Source organism: Caenorhabditis briggsae (assembly GCF_000004555.2).
Source record: "Caenorhabditis briggsae complete genome, chrI, whole genome shotgun sequence".
In the NCBI taxonomy this organism is placed as follows: domain Eukaryota; kingdom Metazoa; phylum Nematoda; class Chromadorea; order Rhabditida; family Rhabditidae; genus Caenorhabditis; species Caenorhabditis briggsae.
This window is the reverse complement of record NC_013489.2, coordinates 11,619,764-11,630,740: the sequence shown is the minus strand read 5'-3', so window position 1 is coordinate 11,630,740 and position 10,977 is coordinate 11,619,764. Positions and strand designations below refer to the sequence as shown.

Here is a 10,977-nt window from a genome sequence, read left to right as displayed (position 1 = left end):
AGTACACCATTAATAACCTACTCTTAATGACCAAGGTGTGCACACCCCGTTGTGGCCTTGTGGCCTAATGGATAAGGCGTCTGACTTCTAATCAGAAGATTGCAGGTTCGAGCCCTGCCTGGGTCAAATGTTTTTTGTTCATTTTTTTTCCTTTTTAACTCACTTCTTGGTCATCCCTGTGGTCTCGTCTTCTGGGCTGTGGATTCGGGTTCTTTGGCTTTCTTTTTGCGTCTCTTTTCCTGTTCTTCCTGCTCCCTCTTTTTCTCCATCATATCATCTTTAATTTTCTTATCCTTTGAATCCTTAAACCTCTTTTCCAACGCCTTTCTCTTGATATCTGCCTCTATATCACTTTGCTCAATTCCCACTCCTTTTTTCAGAATTTCTCGATTTGCTTTATATGCATTTTCCATTTTCTTTTGTAGTTTTCGAATTCTTCGTCGATCGTAAGATTGGAAATTTTTGAGATTTTATGGGATTCCTGGCTTGTCGTGTCTGAAACAATTCAAAAATTCCAATTTTCAAAATCTCAAATTTTCAAAACCTTATTCTTAGTTTCATCGAAAATGTCCAAATCTTCTTTTTCTTTTTCCATTTCCATCGCCGTTTTCAATGCTTCTTCAATTTTCTCATTTTCTCTAATCCTCCTACTATTTCTATTTTTCGGATTCCAATAATTGTACTCAAACAGCTCAGCATACTGTAACACAACCTTTAAAAAATTCCAGAAAATTCCAGAAAAACTACCAAAAGGACCATAAAAGTTGCCGATTGTGCAAACAATTTCAAAAATTCGAAATTTGAGTTGAAATATTGAATATTGAAATATATTGAAAAATTTTTTAGAATTTTCAAAATTTCTGAATTTCTGAATTTCTGAGTTTCTGAATTCCAGAATTTCAAAAAATTTGAACTTTTCAAAATTTTCAAAAAACCACAGTATCCCATCAAATCGTGTTTCTCATTTTCTCATTTTTCCCCTTTTGATACTTTCTCATAATGAACGTATTCCGGATCATAGAATAAATGCTCATCTGAATACATTGTTCTGATGTGGCGGGAAGTTCAAAAATTCAAATTTTTTGGCTCCAAAATTCAAGGACCACGATTGTCCGGCTGGCGACCCAAAAAACTCAAAAAAATTATTCAACAAAAGTTCACGGGAAAAAAATTTATTCAAATTTGAAAATTCAAGAAAGAGAGAGGGAAATAATGGGTTGAAAGAAACATCGGGTTACTGTAAAACCACTAATAGAAGGGCCCTTCTAATAGAGGTAAATGAAAGCCATGCAGAACAAAAAATGCCAGAATTTTGAAAAAAACCGTAGGATAGGAATAGGGAAAAATCACCGGTGATATATAAAAAGGGAAAGAAAAGACAGGTTGGGATAGATTTTTAAAAAATACACCGGTTAGTTTTTCGGACTAATTTTGAAATAAAAAAAGTAAACTTTCAATTAAAAGCTGCTGGAAGAGCATTCGCCAGGTCAAGATCCTCTTTATTCCGCCCATCATCCATTTTTCCATTTGCCTGATAGTACATGGATACAATTTTTCGCCAATCTATTACTGTTTCGATATTCCAATCAGCTGATCGACCGAGTTCGGCTCGTTGACCGCCCATTTCTGGAAAAAAGAATTTTCAAGTTTAGAGAAAATAATAAAAATCCAAGCTTTAGTTTTGTAGAAGAAGTTTTGGAATACAGTACATGACAAAAATTTAACATACTGTGTTCTCTTTATTCGAAGCTTATTCAAACCATCAACTTTGAGCTCAATTATCTCAATTCCTGTAAAAGATATCCCAAAATATAGAGAAAATTATGATACACATTTTATCAGCTTATCACTTTTTGATATCTCTTACAGAAAAGAAGACATAAGAGCTCAAAGATGACGGTTTGAGCGAGTTTCTAAAAGAGAAAAAACGCGGTGTTTTGATTTTTTCAGTGGAAAATAGTCAACTTTGAAGCCCTACAAAAGTAGTCTAGAAGTTTTTTTTTAATTTGCCTGGAAATTTCAGAGTATACTAAACAAAAATAGAGCTTCATTTTTGTAATTGACAACTATTTTTTAGAAGTCCAACTGAACGAGATATGAAGTTTTAAAGTGGCACAACTTTTATTTCAGTGCCAATTTTTTACATACATACATGTATCTCATCCAAATTGGGATTTAACTCAAAAAATCTCGGACTGTGACTTTAAAGGCACATGGCCCCCAAAAATTTCAAAGTCCACCAAAATGGGTCGTGTTTGGACTTATTTTGAAGGTCCGGTTTTGATAAATTTAAATTTTCAAAATTCAAGTTTGCCAGATGCCCAGAAATCCTTATCAGAGGAATCTCAATTTCCAGGGACGTATAGATAACTTTTTCGACGTGTCAACTTTGAACTCATACACGGAAAATAATTCACGAATAGCGCACAACTGGTGATTGTTGACGCGTTTCTCGTGCATCGATAAAAAAGCAAAATTCCAAAAGTTCAAAAGAAATTAATTCGTTCGTGAACCGACGTTGTGATGGATTTGAGAGTCTAGGCATCACTGTTTCCTTCAACTCTTCCCTATATAGGTCATTCCACGCCAATCCAAGCAAAAAATTAATTCCACGCCAAATAAATAAGCAAAGAATTTTGGAAAAAAAAAGTAAATTTTAGCCAAATCTACAGTACTCTGATGCGAATCTGAGTGATTCAAAACCTATCTCCTCCCTCATTTTTGAGCGTATTCGAAAATAATGTATATCAAAATGTTTGCGAGGAAATTCTGCACAAAAGTTACATAATTAGAAAATTTTATGATGGACGGTATTTTAATAGATCCCCAAAAACCTCGAAAAATTGAATTTTTCAGTTGATTTTCTAAAAAATGTATCTTCTCCTTCAATTCTTAACCAAATTTGACGCTTTTAGGCTCATTTCGTGTTTTTGCCTCCTTCATAATTGTTACTTATTTTGAAATCAAAAATTTTGACCGAGAATTTTTAAATGCTGAAAAACCTAATTTTTCACAGTATCGCGAAAAGCGTCCACAAATCCGAAAAAAAAAATCAAATTTCGTAAATTACGCACCGTGTCATATATCTCATTTTCTGTAAGAGAAATAAAAAAGTTGTACACTGATAAAATGTTTATCACAATATCAAAAACATTGTGTCAGTTGACCACTTTTCAATATCTTTGACAGAAACTGAGATAAATTGGCTCAAAGTTGACCGTCAGAATGGTTACGGTACTTTTCGGAGGTTCAACACAATTTTGCTTTTTGGTAGCCTTTTCCAAATTTTTGTTTTTTTTTCCAGAAATTCCCCATATTTTACCTGCTCCTTCATCAGGCCGCATCGTCGGACTAGTCCTTCCTTGTTGTCCTCCACCCATCGAAAATGCGTCAATGTTCTCTTCGAATCGTAAATCATCTTGAGCTTTTCTTGTCATGCAGCGTACTGAAAATAAGGAAATTTGAAATTTAAGCAGTCTAGAAGTTACTCATTATCAAGAAGATGGTATTCTTGGTATAATCATTTTTCATGTACCGTATAATAGAAGCGTACAAAACCGTCAACTTTGAGCTCAATTATCTTGGTTCCTGACCAAGAATTAAAAAAATTGTCAACTGATAAATTGTTCACAGTAATATTAGAAACATTTTATGAGTTGAAAAAATGTTGATATCTTGTACAGGAACCTAGATAATTGAGCTTAATGTTAAAAGCTACATTGGACTTCTGTTAGAGTACAATAGCTTTACACTTTAAGCCAAATTTTCTCGGTTCTTGTCAAAGATACCAAAAATATAATAACTGATAAAATATTGTTCATTTCATGATTAATAATTTAACGGTTGACAGATTTTTGATAACTTTTATAGGAATCGAGATAATTGAGCTCAAACTGGAGAGTCTAGGGCTGTCTCACTACAGGTTTTTAAGTTTACAAAAACCAAGAACTTACATCGATTCCTCCATGCGACCCTAACCACAATCAAGAATTTGGTCAACATATTGATTGGCGACGGTGTAGCACTTCTCTTATTCATTTGCCGGATCAAAATCGCTCTTCCGAACTTCCATTCCTTATCAGATTGTGCTTGAATCCTCTGATACGTATCAGACATCATAGCAATCAACAAATTGATCAAAACAATCAATGTGACCATCATGTAAATTCCAAAAAGTAGTTTCAAAATAATTTTCGCAAAGTCTGGAACCAAATGAAGCGGTGGCATACTATCCGGCTCAACGAGTCCGAAAAGTGAGAAGAAGAGCATTTCGAGCGTTTGTTCGGGACTTGCAAGACGCATTAGTTCTGCACTATCCTCATCGACTGGTTGGTACGCGGGCTGAAATTGGCGGGAATTCAAACAATTTGAAAAAAAAATGTGTATCCCTTACCTGGAAGATGCTTGTGACGTGTAGTGTGAAACCAGCAACGAACAACAGCAGAATCACCAGGAAACGAGCCAAATCGTACATCAAATCTCTGAAAAATATTCAACTAAAAAAAAGACCCAAAGTTCCTTACCGAATAATAATAGCCCATGGACCAAACAAATGATGCACTGTGAGAAAATCCAAGTACTCAACAAATGCAAAAAGAAGTGCGAATGCGAAAAGTTGGTTCTTCAAATAGAGCATTGTCCTAGCAAAGTGTAATTTTTCGTCGTTATCCAAATGGGTCAAAAACACCGCTGGGAGTAGAAATGCCAGGACATGAACCGCTATGGCCATTGCTGAGAGCACTAGAATGAGCACTTTGACAATTCCCAAACCAGATCCTCCACCGACAGTCGACAATTCAGAGACCAGATTTCCGGAGAGCCAAAGGAGCAAAAGCCATTCCACAGGGTTCGGAGCGACTGATGTTACTTCGTACCTGCATTTTCGAATATTTCTCCCCTACATTAATACAAAACTCACATCTTATGCGTTATATTGAGCACCACTATAGTCAGCAGGATCGTGAAGTAGACGTGAGAGACAATATGACACACAAATTTGATAATTGGAGCTCGACCGATTCGACTATCCAAGGGTAATGAGAAATAGAACCATGCTGGGGGACACATCAGAACGAATAGAGAAAATGCGACAAATTTTCCGAAGGACCAATCGACACGGGCGGTCCACACTTCTGTTAGATAGCGTTGGACAGATGCATACGATACCACTTCTTTCTAAATTTTTTTAAAGTTTGAATTCTGTAATAGGAACCCACCCAAACCGGTAATTTTGAGCTCAGTTATCTCGGTTCCTTTGAGCGAAATCAAAAAGTTTTTAACTGATAAAATATTGGTGGTATTATGATGAACATTTTATCAATTGACAATGGTTTGATATCTTTTAAAGGAATAGAGATGAATTAGCTAAAAGTTGACAATTTAGGTGGGCTCCTCAAAGAGCAAATACGGCATCTTTGTGCCAACTTATCTCGGTTCTTTTAAAAGATATCAAAAATTTTTCAACTAATCAAATATTGTTAATATTATGATAAATAGTTTATCAGTTAACAAAATTTTGATATCTTTCACAGAAATCGAGATTATTGAGCTCAAAGTTGACCGTATGGGCGGACTTCAGTTTGGTGGCTAGAGAGTACGGGATTGATTTGTGAGCAGCAAAGCTGCCGGAAACATGTCCGCACGGCCCGGCCGGATTCCGACAGTTTCGGCTAGAAGGTAATGTAGTCGAAAATCCCACCTGTTCATTTTCAATCAGCACATCTAATAAGGGTCTCCCCCGATTATCCTTCGCCTTCAACAAAAGTGCAGCATTGTACTCTGTCGCCGTGATTCCTAACAATTCCACAGCCATATTCTCACTGAACACGGCGACATTCAATAAATCCTTTGCCCTCTCCTTCTCCTTCTCCGACATATCCCGATATAAAGCAGATAGCTTGACAGCAGTCTCAATCGGAGCAGGCGATTGTAAAATGAACTCCTGAAGGGGCTCATTATCATTGGTTTTTCCGCACACCATCAGGTCAAATATGAACTTCCGATCTTCCATTAGTTGATGCGTATCGTGTTTCTGTTTGAGAAGGAAGCGAAGGCATTCAATGTGATTGTGAGCAGCGGCAAAGCAGAGAGGAACTTTCCCTTCTTTCGTTTCTGCGAGAGGATCAGCGGAAGAGTCGATGAAGAGTTTGACAACACTCAAATGACCAGCTCGAGTGGCGAAATGAAGACCAGTCCAACCATTCTGATCCATTACATTGATATTGGATCCCTGAGCTATCAACAACGAGACCATCTCATAATGTCCATTCTGAGCGGCTAGATGAAGTGGCGTCCTTCCTCTCCAATCCTTGGCATGCTGTTGTTGTGTAGATCGGGATAAAAGCATTCCTACTACTGCGATGTGACCTTGTTGAGCAGCCAAATGAAGTGGGATGACGTTCATTGTGGTACTGGTCGCATCCACCTGCACACCCTGATTCAACAACATCCTCACTAAACTATCATGACCACTTTGAGCAGCCAAATGAAGCGGTGTGAATCCGTATTCCGTTGAGAACTCCTTATTCACATGATGATTATAAATTGGGGGTTCCGATCGAACAGTGGCTTGAACATGTTTCAACATCTCATTCACAAAATCCGAGTTTCCATAAAAAGCGGCAATGTGGAGAGCATTGAGTCCTGTTTTTCTGGAGCATCGTTTCCAGAGAATCTTATCGAAGGCCTCCAGAATTGAGATGAATCCGTTTTTAGCGCCAAGATGAAGAGCAGTCATTCCGTGCTGAAAATTAAGTTGTAGAAATATTGTCAGTCAAAAGTCAGAATGCATACCCTGACTCCAAAAAAACTCCAACCACTCCTTTTAAAAGCCAAATTCTTACCGAGTTTTCATCCTCTGCATTTGCTCCATTTTCCAGAAGAATCTTCACAATATTCGCATGTCCACCTGCTGCAGCCATATGAAGAGTTGTAGCTTCAAGGGTCTTAGTTTTGGCTTGAATAACCATTGGTTTGTCAATCATCATCAATTCTCGGACTACTGCCAAACTTCCCTGAAATCACTAATTGCTGCTAAAAATATCCGACTTGAAAACGAGCCCAAAATTTTAAGACCACCTGAATCTTTTGAAAAGAAACTTAACTAACCCTGTAGCCCTTGAAACTTCCTATAAACCTAGTTAGAAATCAATGAGATCTGATATTATTGAGCCGATTTATGCGACTTTAAACTTTTTGAGAGACGCAGAGAAACGAGAGCACACTCGTTTCTCTGCGTCTCTCCCAACTTTAAAGACGCATAACTCGCTTCAAAGGAAAGCTAGAATTATGAAAATTACACGAATCAGTATTTTTTCAGAAGCCGCAGAGGTTTTTGTGCTTCACACCATGGCACTGTTTTTGACAGATTTAGTCGGGTCAGAAGTTTTTGGCTTGTAACTTTGTTCATAGACAAGATACAGTATTCCAACTAGTACCATTTTGTAGTACTCGTCAAGTTCTATCATAACTGAACTAGCTTGGCCTGTTATGCAAGTAGGGCAAACAAAAATCCCACCTTCATCGCTGCAATATGCGCACATGTGAATCCATTATGATCTATAGCTGTCAGCACACTCCGATTGTTATTTCTCATTTTTAGGAACAATTTAACAACATCCGGGAAATCATTTTCAGCTGCCAAATGCAACGGGGTCTGTCCCTTATCATCTCGAGCATTCGGATTTGCTCCGAGAGCCAGAAGAGTTTGAGAAACTGCCAGTTGACCGAATTTAGCAGCGAAATGGAGCGCGGTCTGAAATCATGATTTCAAGAATTTTATTGATTTTTTTTGTGTTGTACCTGATTATCCAAAGTGATCGCTTCAAGCGATGCTCCATGATCCTGAACCAACACATTTACCACTTTCACATGCCCATGTTGTGCTGCCAAGTGTAACGGAGCCTCTCCAGTTTTTGATTTACTGTTCACAAATGCTTTGTGTTGTAATAGAAGATGTACTATCGATAAGTGACCATTGAAAGCTGCCAAATGAAGAGCGGTTCGTCCCATTTCGTCGAATACGTCGATACGAGCTGGTGCTGAAAACGAGAAGTTAAAAATCGAGACTTTAGGCAAATTAGGCACTCAGAAAAATCCTATATCAGAATCCGAAATCAGGTTTTTTGGATTATCTGAAAAAGTATCGCCTTCTAATATAAACTAATCACAGATTCGCATTTAGCGTCGAAAATGCTTCAAAATGAGTATAAACACGGCTAGACTCCGCCCACCACAACTAGATTTTTCTAGGTCACGACCTAATTTTTTCTAGGTCATGATCTAATTTTTTCTAGGTCACGACCTAATTTTTTCTAGGTCATGATCTAATTTTTTCTAGGTCACGACCTAATTTTTACTAGGTCATGACCTAATTTTTCCTAGGTCATGACTCAATTTTTCTAGGTCACGACCTAGTTTTTTCTAGGTAATGACCTAGTTTTTTCTAGGTCACAAGCCAATTTTTTCTAGGTTATGACCTATTTTTTCTAGGTCACGACCTAATTTTTACTAGGTTATGACCTATTTTTTCTAGGTCACGACCTAATTTTTACTAGGTCACGACCTAATTTTTTCTAGGTCATGACCCAATTTTTCTAGGTCACGACCTAATTTTTTCTAGGTCACGACCTAGTTTTTTCTAGGTAATGACCTAGTTTTTTCTAGGTCACGAGCTAATTTTTTCTAGGTCACGACCTAATTTTTCTAGGTCATGACCTAATTTTTTCTAGGTAATGACCTAGTTTTTTCTAGGTCACGAGCTAATTTTTTCTAGGTCATGATCTAATTTTTTCTAGGTCACGACCTAATTTTTACTAGGTCATGACCTAATTTTTCCTAGGTCATGACTCAATTTTTCTAGGTCACGACCTAGTTTTTTCTAGGTCACGACCTAGTTTTTTCTAGGTAATGAACTAGTTTTTTCTAGGTCACGAGCTAATTTTTTCTAGGTCACGACCTAATTTTTCTAGGTCATGACCTAATTTTTTCTAGGTAATGACCTAATTTTTTCTAGGTCACGAGCTAATTTTTTCTAGGTCACGACCTAATTTTTCTAGGTCACGACCTAATTTTTACTAGGTCACGACCTAATTTTTTCTAGGTCACGACCTAATTTTTTCTAGGTCACGACCTAATTTTTTCTAGGTCACGACCTAATTTTTTCTAGGTCACGACCTAGTTTTTTCTAGGTAATGACCTAGTTTTTTCTAGGTCACGAGCTAATTTTTTCTAGGTCACGACCTAATTTTTCTAGGTCATGACCTAATTTTTTCTAGGTAATGACCTAGTTTTTTCTAGGTCACGAGCTAATTTTTTCTAGGTCATGATCTAATTTTTTCTAGGTCACGACCTAATTTTTACTAGGTCATGACCTAATTTTTCCTAGGTCATGACTCAATTTTTCTAGGTCACGACCTAGTTTTTTCTAGGTCACGACCTAGTTTTTTCTAGGTAATGAACTAGTTTTTTCTAGGTCACAAGCCAATTTTTTCTAGGTTATGACCTATTTTTTCTAGGTCACGACCTAATTTTTACTAGGTTATGACCTATTTTTTCTAGGTCACGACCTAATTTTTACTAGGTCACGACCTAATTTTTTCTAGGTCATGACCCAATTTTTCTAGGTCACGACCTAATTTTTTCTAGGTCACGACCTAGTTTTTTCTAGGTAATGACCTAGTTTTTTCTAGGTCACGAGCTAATTTTTTCTAGGTCACGACCTAATTTTTCTAGGTCATGACCTAATTTTTTCTAGGTAATGACCTAATTTTTTCTAGGTCACGAGCTAATTTTTTCTAGGTCACGACCTAATTTTTCTAGGTCACGACCTAATTTTTACTAGGTCACGACCTAATTTTTTCTAGGTCACGACCTAATTTTTTCTAGGTCACGACCTAATTTTTCTGGGTAGCGGCCTAGTTTTTTTTGAACTTTTTAAATTTAGATTTGTTTTGAATTTTTCCAGATCTTTTTCATGACGTAAATTTTNGAATTCGTGGTTTCAGAAAAAAAAATCGTTTAACTTTGAGCTCAATTATCTGGGCCCCTGTAAAAGATATCAAAAAGTTGTCAATTGGTAAAATATTGCTATATTATGATAAATATTTTATTAGTTGGCCACTTTTTGATATCTTTTACAAAAACCGAGATAATTGATCTTAAAGTGCACGTATAAGATTCGGGCCTATTAGAGCAATTAAAGTAACACTGAAGAGCCATATGGATCAACTGATGGGTACTATAGTTTTGCAAAAGCATTGAAAGCTATTATATTGCCAAAAATGTCTCAAGCACCTCTAAAATTCCCAAAAACAAACCTTCAACAAAGTCTGCGCCACTGGTAAATGTCCTCTGGCACACGCCTCCAACAACGGAGACCATCCATTCTTGCTCTGCTTGTTCTGCACAATTTGCACAGCTCCCGCTCCAATTTTATTGACCATTGCAAGTAAAACCGCTTGGTTTCCAGATCTCGCAGCCATATGCATTGCAGTTTCGTTCGCATTCAGAGAAGGCATTTCAACCATTCCACCGTAGTCAATCAGAAGATTTACTAGCTTTGCGTCTTCCCCAGGGAAGTGTAACTGTCGTTGTTCGATCTCTGCGGCATAGTGGAGAGCCGTGAATCCGTCCTGAATCAGAATGGTGATTAGAAAGTTTAGAAAGAATCACTCACATTAGTCCTATGATTGACATGCTCTTTGAGTTGCTCTGGCGTCAAAATCTCTGATAAATGCTTCAGAATCATTGACGCTGCTTCAAAGTTACAGGACTTTGCCGCAACTTGTAAAGGAGTTTCTCCGATTTTCGAGCAGATTTGGGAGTGAGCATTTTCGTCAAGGAGAAGTCTAAAAAATAATTTTTGAAAGAATTGTTTTTTCATCTGAAAGCCCTTAAAACTTTAAACAACTCTGTGTAATTTTCCTAATTCTAGCTTTCCTTTGAAGCGAGTTATGCGCCTTTAAAATTTCGGAGAGA

The 10,977-nt window shown here is 37.2% G+C and overlaps 2 protein-coding genes and 1 non-coding gene across 3 annotated transcripts in view; 1 reads left to right on the top strand and 2 right to left on the bottom strand.

Annotated features, from left to right (window-relative positions):
- CBG25409 overlaps positions 1 to 413 on the bottom strand; it is a gene marked incomplete at both ends in the record, with an annotated part of 2,019 nt that extends 1,606 nt beyond the window's left edge. The window contains one exon of the mRNA XM_045241289.1: positions 198 to 413. Within this exon, the coding sequence (XP_045099420.1) occupies positions 198 to 413 (216 nt within the window). The remainder of the gene's footprint in view (positions 1 to 197) is intronic.
- Positions 54 to 126, top strand: CBG29006. Its single transcript has one exon. It is a non-coding gene (tRNA).
- A 1,040-nt stretch (positions 414 to 1,453) lies between the features above and the next one.
- Positions 1,454 to 10,977, bottom strand: part of Cbr-trp-4 — a gene marked incomplete at both ends in the record, with an annotated part of 16,584 nt that continues 7,060 nt past the window's right edge. The window contains 12 exons of the mRNA XM_045241288.1: positions 1,454 to 1,626; positions 3,323 to 3,487; positions 3,954 to 4,341; positions 4,394 to 4,481; positions 4,524 to 4,874; positions 4,919 to 5,175; positions 5,651 to 6,742; positions 6,843 to 7,013; positions 7,493 to 7,753; positions 7,801 to 8,039; positions 10,313 to 10,631; positions 10,676 to 10,847. Coding sequence (XP_045095211.1) covers positions 1,454 to 1,626; positions 3,323 to 3,487; positions 3,954 to 4,341; positions 4,394 to 4,481; positions 4,524 to 4,874; positions 4,919 to 5,175; positions 5,651 to 6,742; positions 6,843 to 7,013; positions 7,493 to 7,753; positions 7,801 to 8,039; positions 10,313 to 10,631; positions 10,676 to 10,847 — 3,676 coding nt within the window. The remainder of the gene's footprint in view (positions 1,627 to 3,322; positions 3,488 to 3,953; positions 4,342 to 4,393; positions 4,482 to 4,523; positions 4,875 to 4,918; positions 5,176 to 5,650; positions 6,743 to 6,842; positions 7,014 to 7,492; positions 7,754 to 7,800; positions 8,040 to 10,312; positions 10,632 to 10,675; positions 10,848 to 10,977) is intronic.